The 15,381-nt window shown below is 47.9% G+C and overlaps 1 protein-coding gene and 1 non-coding gene across 2 annotated transcripts; one reads left to right on the top strand and one right to left on the bottom strand.

Annotated features, from left to right (window-relative positions):
- Positions 1-408: 408 nt before the first annotated feature.
- Positions 409-481, top strand: TRNAR-ACG (transfer RNA arginine (anticodon ACG)). Its single transcript has one exon. It is a non-coding gene; the product is annotated as a tRNA-Arg (tRNA).
- Positions 482-1,770: 1,289 nt separating this feature from the next.
- LOC123045636 (uncharacterized) lies at positions 1,771-6,842 on the bottom strand. The gene is made up of 5 exons (XM_044468777.1): positions 6,565-6,842; positions 6,369-6,442; positions 3,691-3,820; positions 2,736-3,047; positions 1,771-2,086 (listed from the first exon to the last, which is right to left on the bottom strand). Exons 1-5 carry the CDS (start codon positions 6,685-6,687, stop codon positions 1,814-1,816), a joined length of 912 nt encoding a protein of 303 aa, XP_044324712.1. The 5' UTR covers positions 6,688-6,842; the 3' UTR covers positions 1,771-1,813.
- Positions 6,843-15,381: the final 8,539 nt, after the last annotated feature.

Here is a 15,381-nt window from a genome sequence, read left to right on the forward strand (position 1 = left end):
GGTTGGGGTAAAGCTTTTGTCGCGTCCCTCAAAAAAATTTGTGGGCCGGCCGCGTTTGCGTGGTCTGTTCGGGTGATATTTTTTGCACTGACCTGCATTTTGACGATTGTTTTACGGGTCGGAGCCTTTTGCGAGGTCTGTTCGGGTGGTATTTTTTACGCTGACCCGTATTTTGACGGTTGCTTTATGGGCCAGACCCTTTTGAGAGGTCTGGCGGAGTTGTTCTTACGCCTCCCGTTCGAACAGGGAATCCCTCTGTAAACTTGAGCTAACAACACGTGTGGAGGACCCTCGAAAAAAAACACGTGTGGAGGTATGAGCAACTCCTCTTGCATCATGTTGGCGAAAGGTACGCCAGCCCATTTATTGAGCATCCATATAAACTGTTGTGGGAAAGTAAGCACCGATGACTCCGTGGCCCAATGGATAAGGCGCTGGTCTACGAAACCAGAGATTCTGGGTTCGATCCCCAGCGGAGTCGATTTTTATTGATAGTTTTTATCTTCTCTTTTTAGTACTCTAGTTATTTGCAGCTGCTTTTCCAGCGAGGTATGCACGTTTGTTTATCTGCATGCCTTTTCTCATCCTAAAACCGGACTCTCCACTTTGAGGATTGGCTTTCAAAGTTTTGAATCCTATTTTGGTGCTTCCTACACTTTAATCTAGTACGTTATTCCACAAAGCCGGGCCGAAACTATTTTTTCGATCAGAGGGACCACACGACCCCCATTTCCGTTACTGCATACATGCCAAGTCATACACATTTTTTGAGAAAACTCCTACATCCTGAGATACTATAAACTGAACCTAGAGCAGAAGAAGAGAGAAACAGCACAAATACTACATGCCAGGCCGAACTTGCAATCAGGATTATGTACCGATCACTAAAGGTCTGTTCTTATTTCTTCACCCTTTTTCTTAACATATTTCTTCCCCCTTTATTTGTTGTAATATTTGCAACTCTTTTAACACAAGTACTGATTCACCACAAGAAAGGTTAATACAGCAAGAAGGTTTTGTCACAGGTGTTACCACAAGAATTCCGCTGAACCTTTCCTAGCATAGCTGATAAAAGAGTGGCAAATTGCCTTGTCAATGATACCAAATGAGTCCATAAAAAGCTTATTGCGCAGGTTCTCAGTACAGAGAGATTAATACATAAGTACCACAAAACAAGGATGAGATTACGCAGAAGCGTACATGATATGAGCCGAGTCAGATCCTGCTGACTCTACACTATATTAGGGCTAAGATATCCAACATAATTCAATCAGCACAAATACTACATGCCAGGCCGAACTTGCAATCAGGATTATGTACCGATCACTAAAGGTCTGTTCTTATTTCTTCACCCTTTTTCTTAACATATTTCTTCCCCCTTTATTTGTTGTAATATTTGCAACTCTTTTAACACAAGTACTGATTCACCACAAGAAAGGTTAATACAGCAAGAAGGTTTTGTCACAGGTGTTACCACAAGAATTCCGCTGAACCTTTCCTAGCATAGCTGATAAAAGAGTGGCAAATTGCCTTGTCAATGATACCGAATGAGTCCATAAAAAGCTTATTGCGCAGGTTCTCAGTACAGAGAGATTAATACATAAGTACCACAAAACAAGGATGAGATTACGCAGAAGCGTGCATGATATGAGCCGAGTCAGATCCTGCTGACTCTACACTATATTAGGGCTAAGATATCCAACATAATTCAGATCTCAAAGCATCGTCTAGACCCTGACCCCGGAAGGCCAAGAAGAGCACCTGAAATGAGGAGGATGTACTAGCCAGTCCCGACTAGAGCAGTCTACCATAATTAGATGAGTGCAATGCTGCTCTCGCCACCAGGGGGCTTCCGGACACCGCCGAGGTAGTCTCGCGAAGACGCCTTTCCATCAGAGAAGATGTCATTGCCGCTCATCTCCTTAAGCTTTGCTGAGCTCAAAGACTTGTCAGCTGAGCCAGGGGGGGCATCCTCGTTGAATATGTTATTGCCTGTCAGCTCTTGGAACTTCTGGTTGTGAATTTTCTTTGCTGTCTTCGTTACAGGATCCTCACTGAACGTGATGTTGCTTGGACCTCCAGCAGGCTACAAAAGGAATTCCAAGTCATGCAAATGCAGAGGTAGGATATTTATGCTAACAGGGCAAGTGCCATCATGAAAATATTGTCATATGAGCAATTATCAAATAAAATAGACATGCTTCTCTCTATGCAGACATCAGTCAATTATTACGAGTAGGCCAGTAGCTGCCTGCCTAGCTGGTGATATGTACATGAAAAAATTACAAATGCAACCGAATTTGAACATGCTTATTAAGTCAAGCTGGAAGTGGCTTCCAATGTTTTCTTTGAACTGAAGGGACGAGACGACAGTCAGTGGCAGAGCTTCACACTAATCACAGAGGGGGCAGCCTCAAGAGACTACAAATTAAACACACAAAACAGGGCATAATTCACGAATTATGTTTTTGATGTCTTTGTGTTAGTAAAGCATTGGAGGGTCCATGCCCCCCTTTGGACTGCACTGAGCTCCGCCACTGATTACAGTGGTAGCATCTAACATGCGAGAAACAGAAGCATGTGATTCACCATGCAAGCACGTCAAATGGGGAACGAATGGGCTCTGTAATGGGCCTTAACTTTTGTTGGTTACCTGGCTACTGACTCCAAAAGGAGACATAGTAAAATATATAATCAAAATGTCAACAGGAAGGCGATAGTATCAGGTAACTTACATTGGATACTTTCACTGATGTGTGCACACTTCTTCGTTGTGGAAGTGCAAAATCTACATTTCCTTGTAGCTCCATATTACGAGCAGCCAGTGGCCTTGCAGGGGTCTCAGGAGGTGGACCAAAGATATTGCTTCCGCTGAGCTCCTTGTTCTTGGCTTCAGAAAGCTGCTTATTAATTTTAGCTTCAGCATCAGTCTCAAATGTGCCACTAAGCTCTCGCTGCTTAGCCACTTCAGGAATTGAGGATGGCTTCTTTGGAGAAACACTTCCATCAGCGCTAAATGAGATCTGACTTACTCCAGTTACAGTTTGCTGTAATGTAAAGGTGCATCAGCGACTGATATTGTCAGAAGAAATCAGAGTTCAAGATTTAGTTCATCTCCACAAAAAAGAAAGAAAAACAATTAACAAATGTTGAAGGTTTCAAATATGAAAATACAGAAACTAAAACTTGACATAACAAGATATCTGTGGAGTCCCATTAAGTGCATTTTTCAAGTCTCAAATACCAAATAGCAGTTTGTGTTACCAGAAAATGTACAAAGTTTGCCTTAACTTGGTACTCTACTACTTTAACAAGGAAAGAGTGACTGCCCATCAACACATATAAATATTAATAGCGCAAGGAACCAGCAAAATTATACCAAGCGGAGAAACACATACTCCCTACATATCACAAATACATGTCATAGGTCAAGCTTTTAAAACTTTGGCTATAAATATTGCCTCAAATATTTAGATTAAAGACCTGTAAATCATATGTTTAGGTTTGCCTTGAAAAGTATATTTATAAAAAAATTGTATTATACATATAATAGTATAGTAAAAATTAGTGGTCAAAGGTAAATCATGAAGACCGTTTCAGTAACCAAAACAACATGTGTTAGTGATATTGAGTGAGTATTCGCCAACCAAGTGGGGGAGATAACGACACGTTTGTAAGCATGTTACGTACCTGATACATCCTCACAGAAGTTCTGTTTGCAGGATTTGAAGACTCTGAATCACTATTCTCGTTCTTCTCAGCAAATATCCCACTCCCAGTCATTTCCTTCATCTTTGAACCGGACATCAATCTCCTTTCACTATAACAGATCAACAAGGTTAGACACTTGGCAAGAGTTCAGTATCTTACTTTCGAGCAACTATAACATATATTTTTTCGGAAAAAAAACTATAACATATATACATAAGAGTTGCCTGGCTAATTATTTTACCCCTGCAAGCAAAGCAGTTGCTTAGGAGACTTCATTCTATGGCTTATAAACCAATGAAGCCAAAAAAAGACACACATCACATACTGATAACCACAAGAATGCTGGTACTTTCAAGTTATCACCCGGGCGATAGCAATCAGCCAATCACCACATTAGGAAAATTCATTTCGTCTTGGAAAATTTCAACGAGTATAATATATGTAGGAAACAGAAATATTGTCATGCAATGCAAGCCTAGGTTTTAATTTGGCTGCCATGGCAAGCACTCCACTAGATTATCCACTATGGTTTTAATTTGGCTGCCATGGCAAGCACTCCACTAGATTCTCGCAAAACTGACAAAATGATGGTCATACGGATTTGCTAATTCTCATCTAGATGAGAATTAACAAAGTCACATCTAACTCCTAAATCATTTGGTTAATTAAAAAAATCCCCACGAATCTCCGTGTAAAATCAAGGTGTGGGAGTCAGTGACGGCGCTATGTGCTCTATATGATGTCAAGCGACATCACAAAAGTTGGATTAGCAGCAACAATACACCTCTGTTTTACTGTAGTTTGTCTACATATATGCACACATATATAGCTTCGACATCACTTGCTCTTACTCCTAGCACCGCCACTGCTGGGAGTTAGATGTGACTTTGTTAAGTCTCATCAAGCACGCTGCAGCTTGCTTGTTCTCCTCCCTAGCCGCCTCCTCCCAACCCTAGCCACCTCCTCCTCCCAACCCTAGCCGCCCCTCCTCCTCACCCCCTTCCCTCCTCCCTCCCTCACCGCCGCCTGAGGCAGCCGTCGGGCAAGCCCGGGGCGCCAAGGATGGTGGCGGCGGGGCCTCAGTTGCCCTGCTCCTGTGTGGGGAACCCCGGATCTGGAGCGGCGGCTCCTTTGGCAAGGCATGGCCGGCTAACAGTCGTGCGGGTGGTGGATCCGGTGTCCCGGCCGCGCGGGCGGCGGGATCCGGTCCGGTGGTCGTTGGCGGCCGGCGGCGGCTTCTGCGGCGGTCGGTGTGCGCGATCTGGCGCCTCCCTTCCTCCCCTGTTCGGCATGCGGGCCAGCCTGGTCGGGCCGCGCTTCCTCGTGGTCGCCGGTTCTGTACATGAGGTGCTGCTGGTGGCGGAGATCTAGTTCGGGCGAAATCCCTGGCCGGCCATGACCGGCCGCGCCGACAGCGACGCCTGAGGGCGCCGTTTCCCTCCTTGGAGGCATCGGTATGGACTGATCTCCTCACTTCACCTTCCCCTAGGTTTCCCTGGCGAAAGCCCTAACTCTGTTGGGCGGCGGCGGCGCTCACGGCGCCGTTCCCTTCTTGAAGGCGCCGCTTTGGGAACCTTGGGGTTGGGTGGCGCTTGTGGGTGGTGGGCGACGGCGGTGATGCGGCCCTTTCCTAGCATGGATTTACGTCCGTTGCTTGGAGTTGGAGTCGCATAGGTGGAGGTCGTCGGCTGGCGTCGTGGTGGCGTCAATGGCGGAGGACCTGCCAAGGCTCGCGTAGGTGGAGGTCGTTGTTTGGCGTCGATGGCGGAGGACCTGCCAAGGTTGTCACCTCAATCTGCTCTGAAGATGGACCAGTGGAAGATGGTGGCGACGACATATATGAGTGCGTCAGACCGGTTTGAGCCCCGGAACCGGCAGATGGCTCGGTCGGGGCCTCCGGCTTTAGATGTTAGGCTTAGGTGAGAGGTATGGGTATGTGGCCCAGCTTGCACCCCTTCATCATTTGGATAGGAGTAGCGGCAGATGCTGCCAAGATGGCGGATTCAGGCATATTGTTGTTATACTTTGTAAGGTCCTCAAGAATAATCAATAAAATGGCCGTATGCATCTACCAGATGCAGAGGCCGGGGGTCATCCTCCTTTAAAAAAAAAACTAATAACAGAGAAAATAGACTGTGACCTAGCTGGACCTAGCCACGACCACATGTAGCAAGCCAGTACGCACAGTCGAGCGTGGCATGACTCCGCAAATTCAGCTAATTTCTAGGTTTTTACTTTTCTTCCTTGTGGTGACGCCAGAATTTCAAATTTTGAATCACATATTTGTCATTTGCATGACTGAAATAACTTTAAGGCACCATTACGAGTATGGGTGCAATTTGGACCCTCGCACAATCGCAAATCCAGGCTACTAAACGGTAACGCTACAAATTTGGACAGAATCAGCATCGCATGTTTACATAGTGCGTCCACTGATGAACCAATCGTCTGCGAGCGACTGCTCTGGCCGTTGCTAAAACCAGAGCAGTCCAGCAAATCGTTGTAAGCTCGCTACATCGATCGGTCAAATCGCACATACAAGCAGAGCATAGATTACAACTAGATCAGATCAGGGAAATCAAAGCAAATACGCAGCAGGGAACCACAGATCAAGCAGATCAGGGCGGAATGCGGCATGGGGAGGCCCCAGATCTCACCTGTTGCTCAGATCCTCGGCCTCGTGCTCGCTCACCGGCGCGCCGAACATGGCCGGCGTGATCCCCCCAGCCGGCTGCACAAACAAGCACAGCAGCAGTGAAGCATCAGGTCAGCCGCATCACACAGGGGACAGCAGAACGAGTCTGTGCATACGCAGTAACACGGCGAGGCAGAGCCCCGGCGCACGCTGCTTACCTTGAGACTGGGGCGGGACGGGGCTGCCGGCGAGGCGGCGGAGGCGTCGGCGCCCGTGGCCGACCACGTGAGCAGGTCGGCCGTCGAGGTGTGCGGGCTCCGCACTGGCGTCGCCCTCTCCATTGCTCCCGAGCGGTGCTGCCTCCCGTGCTCTATCGGCTCTGCTTCTCGCTCGGGTAGCCGGGTTTGGGTCCTCGCGGTGCTGCTGCGTGGCGTGGGGTACTACGGTACTAGTAGTAGGACTAATACCCATCCATTCCCGTCCGCGTCACGGAACAGTCACATCGCCGTCGCTGACATGTGGGCCACGAAATCTACGGAGCCACTTGTCGGTGGGTTGTGGGTCAGAGTAGAACGGGAGGCTAGGGGAGCAGGAGATCCGGGGGATCTGTGTGTGCCGCGCGGCTGTGAGTCCGGTTGGGGTACGTGCTGGGCGGTGGGTTGTTGAGCGCTGGGAGGTGATCGGTGTGCCGGCGTAGGGGATCCTCTGCCTTGGCGAGGGCCGGTGGGCACGTGCCTTGCCATTCCGTCCCACTCACCGTCCCACCGTGCAAAGTTACGCTCATCCACCGAGAGCAGAGTGACCAGGTGAAAACGAGAGGTGATTTTTTTTAATTCTTTTTTGCGGGGGAAAACGAGAGGTGATTGACGCTCGCTCAAGCAAAGCCACCACGCTGATGCTAACCAGGGCCTCACGACATGTACAATACTTGTACGAGGCATTAGGGCCAATCAAGTCGAGTTAGGCCATAAAATGTGTATTTGGTTGCATACGGTGTGGGCTGACTTGCATGGGCACGAAGCTTAAAGCAACCTAGAGCATGACTCGCTAGAAACTACCGATTCAGGGTGATTTCCCTAGTGCGGCGCAAACTAGCACACGCGGAGGCAACTCAAAAACGAGGGGGTGGCGGGAGATGGAAATCGGGCACGGCGGCACACCGCCGAATCTAGCCTCACCCCCAACTACTCGGTCACCAGTACCTCTAGGACATCCACTTCCTCTAGCCTCACCGGCGGCAGCGGCGGCGACTCAGATCTGCGCAAGCGGCGGCGGCGGACGCGGCAGCAGGCAGCAGCACTATCCGACAACATGAGCTGGTGCTCCCCTTCCTATTGGCCATCGTCGGATCGTCCTTCCCTCAGCCATGCCCCCCCTCGCCGTCCTCGTCTTTGATGCCGTAAGCAACATCTCATCCTCCGTATGTTAGGTCTGTTGGTAGGATCGATTTCCCCACGCTCAACGGACCCTCGACGTCGACTAGGTTATGGACGCACAGATGAAACTGGTAGTTCAGGTAAGATTGCTATGATTCAGGCATGGGTCATGTTCATGCACATGAGAGTTGTTTGTCGTGGTGAGAAACCTATCATCTGTTATGCTCCAATGCTTATGCGGGGGCGGGAGAGGATCGCCAATGTGAACTACATCTACAACTGCAACGACACAAAGGGCTTGTAGATGCTTCAAATGAAAAGAGCACCATTTGACGTACTTGTCCAGACCTTCAGGAGCAGGTTCTGCTACAAGATAGCATCCACACCAGTGTGGAAGAGCAAGTGACCATGTTCCTTCATGTTGTTGGCCATAATCAGAGGTTCAAGGTGATACACAACACGTTTAAAAGATCAATGAAGACCATCTCAAGGTACTTCAAGCAAGTGATCTGTGTTGTTGGGGAACTCAGAGGAGAGATGATCAAGTCATCAACCGGTCGGACTCCTACCAAGATTCACACTAGCCCAAGATGGTATCAATACTTTAAGGTGAGCACTGACAGTATGTGCTTCATGACTTTATATGCTTGTGTTTGTTCAAGGTGAGCACTAACACAATCTTCATTTGCCATTCCAGGATTGCATTGGAGCAGTAGATGGTACTCATGTCACTGCCAGAGTGTCTCGGTCACAATCTGTAACATACAGGGGGAGAAAGCACTACACAAGTCAGAATGTGCTTGCTGCTGTTGACTTCGATATGAAGATCGCCTATGTGTTGGCTGGCTGGGAAGGGTCAGCACATGATGCTAACATTCTTAGTGACATCATGAGTTGTCCTGATGGCAAGCTCTACCTAAGAGATGTTGGCTATGCATGTTCACTACTGCAGGATGCTGCTAACGCGACACTACGATCAGAGACCCTTTGACGAAACTGTGTGCCGTGCATTAATTGCAAACGCTGATGTAAAAAACCATGAAAAAAGATGCAAAACGTTTGCAATGAAGGATACATCAAACTCGGTTCAGATTTTAGTTGCGTGCGCGTTGCGGGGCATACGGTTCAGTTCAATTAACTGTTTGCGATCAGGCAGAACAACAGAAACGGGCAGCCAGATGAAGGCGTGTGCGATATACGGCATATAGTTCACTCGAATGAACTGTTTGTGATGAGGCGGAACAACAGAAACGGGCAGCCAGATGAAGGTGTGTGTGATATACGGCATACAGTTCACTCGGATAAACTGTTTGTGATTAGGCAGCACAAAAGAAACGGTCAACCAGATCAAGGTGTTTGCGATATACGACATACAGTTCATTGCGATAAACTGTTTGTGTTGAGCCAAGAGAACAGAAACATTTCACATAAATAAGATGTTGTAATACGCGGCAAACATCCAATTACATAGGTGGCTAGTACACACATGACATTTCTACACACGAAAGTAAACTATTACATGCATAATTAATTAGGATAAACGATATCTGATCATCATCTACTTCTTGTGCTAGCTCGATGTTCCTTCTATGCTAAGTTTCCATTAATTGATGGTGTTTTATGAACACGCCACCATTTCCCGCCATTTCCTCACTAGTTTCCCGCCACCCAGCGATATTGCACATAAACCTAGGTGGCGTCCGACCCACGGATGCAACAAGCGCAGTCTGTAGCATAGCCACCTTTTCCAAGCATGCCAACCCACCAAAGCGCCGCCTCTGCCATCAACCTCGTCGACGAGGAAAATGAGAAGGCGCCATGGCCCGTCAAGGCCGAGGCGCTCCCTGGCAACATGATGGATGATGCCATGATGCGCGTCATCGCCAGGGTTGAGCAGACCCTTGGCGCATGGCGCTTCAGCGCCGCGGATCAAGATAGGCATGTTAGCGCCGAGAGGTTGCAGCTTGCCGCACAACATGATCGATAGCGCGTCCGCGCTGATAGGCTGCGGCTCGCTGCACGACGAGACCGTTGGAGCGCCGCAGAGAAAGAGGCGTGGCGCACCGCACAACAAGAACGGATCCATCGGCGCTTCCCTGCTGTCGAAGGGGCGTCGCAGCTGGGTACACGTCCTGTCAGTACCCCCATTCTTCGCCAGGAGTGGGTAGAGACCCTCTGCATCATACTTGCACCATAGGCCGGCCGCGTCGTACTTGTACCGGATCCCGGCGCGTCGTTTGCATGGGTCGCGCCATTCGCCTTGTCCACAGCCCGCTCGATGCCAACACGCTGGTCGCTAGGCTTGACCGCCTCCTTGGCCCAAGTGTCCACCTGGGCATAGTAGAGGAACATGGCCATCGCATCCTCGAGCTGGTGATCTCCGATGAAATAGCCAAATTGGAGCTCAAGATCGCGCTCCAGATGTACCGCGAGCGTGTCGACTGCTTGGACGAACGCCTGCAGGAGTTCAGGCATAGCCAAGAGCTACCGTAGGCAAGGGCTGCTGGTCATGGTCTCATGGACGCGTTTTATTTTGTTGAGTCGTTTCGACGTGGACTGCAACATATTCACAGCAATCATAATACTGGTCTGTTTCAATGTGTGTACTCTCTCTTCCGTTCTTATATGTTCTGTTTCAGTGTGTGTATATATGATTTTCATTCTATATATGTGGATGATAACAGCTAGATACAAATTAGTATACAAGAACAAATAGAAAATGAATTTCATAATATATATTAATTGTTCATTAATTCATCACAGAATATATATAATATCATCACATATACGTGATGATACTTAACTACTAGGTACAGTGCATAAAATTAAAAACAAACAATACTAAAACTAATAATCCCTCCTGGGGGCAGTATTCCGGCAGCCGCTCGCCAGCAGCTCCCTGGTGCACGGCATCTTCCCAACGCGGAGGCGGTCCTTCGCCTCGCAACGCTTGACGTATCGATCTGCCTCTTGCTCGCGGACGAGCGTGAACGATCTTGCCATTTCGTTAGGCGCCCACCGGAGCTCCTCGTCGGTGGGACACTAGAGCTTATCGTCCCACCTCCATGCAGCGATGAAGTGCCTAGCGCATTTGACCTTCCTCATGAAGTACCCATCATCGTACACCACCTCCGCACGATGACGCGCCCGCCCCCAAAGCTCCACCGCCTCCTTTTTCCAGGCGGCATCACGGGCTTCACAGGACGCCTGGTACCTGGCTTTCTCCTCCGCCATCTCCTTCTTGAATGCCACTTGTCTGGCTTTCTCAGCCGGTAGCAACGACTTCCATAGACAAAGATTGTACTGGCCCCAAAACCAATCCGAAGTTGGGTGGTCCGGCGCAACCTCGTCCGGCGGCGCGTAGGGGTCCTCCTCGTCGCTGCTCTTCTACTCAGTGTCCTCGGGGGCGCGGCGACTCCTCGTCGGCGCGCGGGCAGATTTGCGGCACCATGGCAGAGATTTGAGAGAGAGGGGGGGCGAGGGGGGATGTAGATGAGAATGCAGGCGGGAGGACGTGAGCAAGGTAGTATTTATTGGCAGCTGGAATCTAGATCGACGGGAATAGTACACAAGCCGGTCGCCAGAATTTACGAGTACTGTAGTTTGTATGATTCCTGCAGCAAAATCCGTGTGTGAACTTAATAGCTGATGGTTTCCAATACAGAACCGCGTTTGATTAATAACCCGTGCCACTCACCTTCCAAACCTCGAGGCGCGAAATAGAGTGCCAATCGTGTGGGGGCCGGTTGTCTTGCGAGATCTTTACATTTTATTTTTTGAACACCAAATATTTACATCGTCTGATGATTTTTTAACTCGCACACAAGTACACACACACAATATTTTTTTTTCAAACCGTCATGGTTAGCCATCGGATGTAGATGTAGTTTGCATTTGAATTACGGTCACTAAATGGCTAAAAAGTCACTTAAATGTCTTTAAAAGGTCAAATGACCCCTAGAATTTTCCAAATTTTCACATGATAGTTGTATTAATGCACGTTAAATGTAGAAAAAAATTTAAGGCCGTAAGAGGAAGCTATCTTCCATTCGTCATCAAACATGCATTGTTCTCTCTCGGAACCACGAGCCTTCTAGTGAGTTGCTCCGCTTTGTTAGGGGTGTGTGTCCAAACTTTCATCAAACATGCCAATTTTTTACCACATCATCTTGGTGGCATGACATTACATCAAGCAAGGTTTCATGTTTTTCTGATCATTTTTTAATTTTTTGAAATTAAAATGACATGGCACTCCAGGCATGCATGTGTCCATGCCGTGACACCAATATGTTTAAAAATTCCTTCTAATCTACTGCACATGGAATTAACTCGCACACAAGTACACAAATATGATTTTTCAAACCGTTATGGTTAGCTGTTGCATGTAGATGTAGTTCAAATTTGAATTTTGGTCATTAAATGGCTAGAAAATCACTTAAATGTCTTTAAATGGTCAAATGGCCCTTGAAATTTTCCAAATTTTCACAATGTAGAAAAAAAATTGAAGGCCGTAAGAGGAAGCTATCTCCCATTCGTCATCAAACATGCATTGTTCCCTCTCGGAACCACGAGCCTTCTAGTGAGTTGCACCGGTTTGTGAGGGGTGCATGTCCAAACTTTCGTCAAACAGACCAATTTTTTTACCACATCATCTTGGTGGCACGACGTTACATCAAGCAAGGCTTCATGTTTTTCTTATCATTTTTAAATTTTTTGAATTAAAATGCCATGGCACTCCATGCATGTGTCCATGCCGTGACACCAATATGTTTGAAAATTCCTTCTAATTTACTGCACATGGAATTAACTCGCACACAAGTACACAAATATGATTTTTCAAACCATTATGGTTAGCCGTTGCATGTGGATGTAGTTCAATTTTGCATTACGGTCATTAAATGGCTAGAAAATTACTTAAATGTCTTTAAAAGATCAAATGACCCCTGAAATTTTCCATAATTTCACATGACAGTTGTATTAGTGCATGTTAAATGTAGAAAAAAACTGAAGGCCGTAAGAGGAAGTTATCTCCCGTTCGTCATCAAACATGCATTGTTCCCTCTCGGAACCATGAGCCTTCTAGTGAGTTGCTCCAGTTTGTGAGGGGTGTGTGTCCAAACTTTTGTCAAACATGCCAGTTTTTTAACCACATCATCTTGGTGGCATTACATTACATCAAGCAAGATTTTGTGTGTTTCTGATCTTTTTTCATTTTTTGGAATTTAAATGCCATGCCACTCCCTGCTTAATTGTGTCATAGTCGTGGGACCAATATGTTTGAAAATTCCTTCCAATTTACTGCACATGGAATTAACTCGCACACAAGTACACAAGATATGACTTTTCAAACCATTATGGTTAGTTGTTGCATGTACATGTAGTTCAAATTTGAATTACGGTCATTAAATGGCTAGAAAATCACTTAAATGACTTAAAAGGTCAAATGACCCTTGAATTTTTCCAAAATTTGACATGACAGTTGTATTAGTACTACAAATTTTCTCGTACATTTAAAATAGCATTCGTTGCCACTTTACTCCAATTCATCTTTCATAGCTAATAAAAAGTATCAACAACATCGCACACCGTTTTTTGTAGGAACCATTTGCGATGAAAATTCCTGGATCTGTTTAAGTCTTCCTCCTTAAGCTTCGTCAGCTCATCTGCTCCAGTGCCGGCAACCCCTGAATCCCGATCCCCATTCCCGCAACCCCTTCTTGCAAAGATGATGCCAGGGAAACGCTTCGTGAAGGCCAGTACGGTGGCCGCGTCCTCCCTGAGCGCCGCCGCCTGCACCAAGAGTACGGCCGCCTACGCCGAGAGTGCCGCCGCATCCGCATTGAGCGCGGCCGCATCTGCCGAGAGGGCGTCTGTGGCGGCTGATAGGACAGGTGCAGCAGCCGGGACGGCAGCTACAAACGCTGAGAGCGCTTGAGCTGCCGTCCGTGCCGCCGATGTCGCCCTGGCCCTGGTCGAGGCCATCCACGCCACGATCAAGGACGCACACGCCAAGATATTCCAGGCCACCTCGGAATCCAGCATGCAACCCACGTCCGAAAAGGCGGCGGTGGCCATGGAGCACTACTTCCTCATGAGACCGCCGAGCGCGAGCTGGAGATGCAGGAAGTGGCGGAGATCGAGGAGCACCGGGAGGAGGAGTTGCGCGTGGCCGAGGTCGAGGTAGAGAAGAGTCTGTCCATTGAGGAATTGGGGGTGGAGTACCAATGCGAGCTCTGGCGCAGCCACTACTACGAGTACTACAACCTTGAGGGCGGCCCCGAGGACGAGGACGAGGACGCGGTCGACTTCAACAGTGGGGACATGGAGTCCACCAACGACGTCATGTCGCCAGGACAAGTCATCGACGTCTCATCTCACACCGGGATGCATGGGCCGACGCGGCGGCAGATTTGTTAAAATTATGTGTACTTAGGCTTTGTTTTTAATGCTGGTCTTTTGTTAGAGCAATGCTTAGGTCAACTGGCCCTGTTTAATTACTAAAATTGCTTGGTTTAGTAAGTGTGGTCTGTGTGTTGTATGCCCTTTTGTGTGCCCAAATTAGCAAGCGATGTTAAATTATGCAATGACATGGATGAGGACAGTACCCGAGGAAATTTCCACCAAAATTTGAATTATCAAACTCATCCCATGCGCGTAAAGCGGAAGAATCATTTGCGATGCACACAATTGTTCAAAGTGAATGGGGTCCAGCGGCACCGCGCGCAAAGTTTCCCTCCGTAGTTCGAAATTGTTGGCCTACCGCCGAAATATCTACCCCCCTTCCCCACCCCGTTTTCTCCCTGACCACAAGTCACATTTCCCCTGTTTCCTCCTTCCTTCCTTCCTTCCTTCCTAAGCTATAGCCGCTTCCTCGCTTGCTTCCTCGCTCTCGCCATCTCGCATCCTACCGTCGGGGTCGCGATGGTCTTCTTCAATGACCTCTCCAACGGTTCCTCCTCTGATGGCGACTCCTTCACCACCCGGGTATGACTCTCTTCTCTCTCTTGGGCTATGACTTGGAATGAAAGATTTTAACCCAGCGGTCAATTTGAGGAATTTCTTCCTCTTGTAGCTCCCTAGGACCATCAGTTGCAATGAATGGAGGAGGATGGCTGAAGATCTGTCTGCTCGTTGTCACCATCAATCTCCATGTGTGAAGCTAGTTGCGTTTGAATCTATGGACACTGGGAGGAAGTTTCTGGCATGTGCAGAGAAGGTTAGTGAGGGAGTCCTGGATTAGGGGGTATCCGGATAACCGGACTATACACTTTGTCCGGACTATTCGAGCATGAAGATACAAGACTCAAGACTTCGTCCCGTGTCCGGATGGGACTCTCCTTTGCGTAGAAGACAAGCTTGGCGATCCGGATAATAGATTTCCTTCTTTGTAACCGACTCTGTGTAAACCCTAGCCCCCTTCGGTGTCTATATAAACCGGAGGGTTTAGTCCTTAGAGACACAATCATAATCATCATAGGCTAGATTATAGGGTTTAGCCTCTACGATCTCGTGGTAGATCAACTCTTGTATTACTCATATCATCAATATCAATCAAGCAGGAAGTAGGGTTTTACCTCCATCGAGAGGGCCCAAACCTGGGTAAAACATCGTGTCCCTTGCCTCCTGTTACCATTAGCCTTAGACACACAGATCGGGACC

The sequence above is a fragment of the Triticum aestivum genome, chromosome 2B (assembly GCF_018294505.1).
Source record: "Triticum aestivum cultivar Chinese Spring chromosome 2B, IWGSC CS RefSeq v2.1, whole genome shotgun sequence".
Classification (NCBI taxonomy): domain Eukaryota; kingdom Viridiplantae; phylum Streptophyta; class Magnoliopsida; order Poales; family Poaceae; genus Triticum; species Triticum aestivum.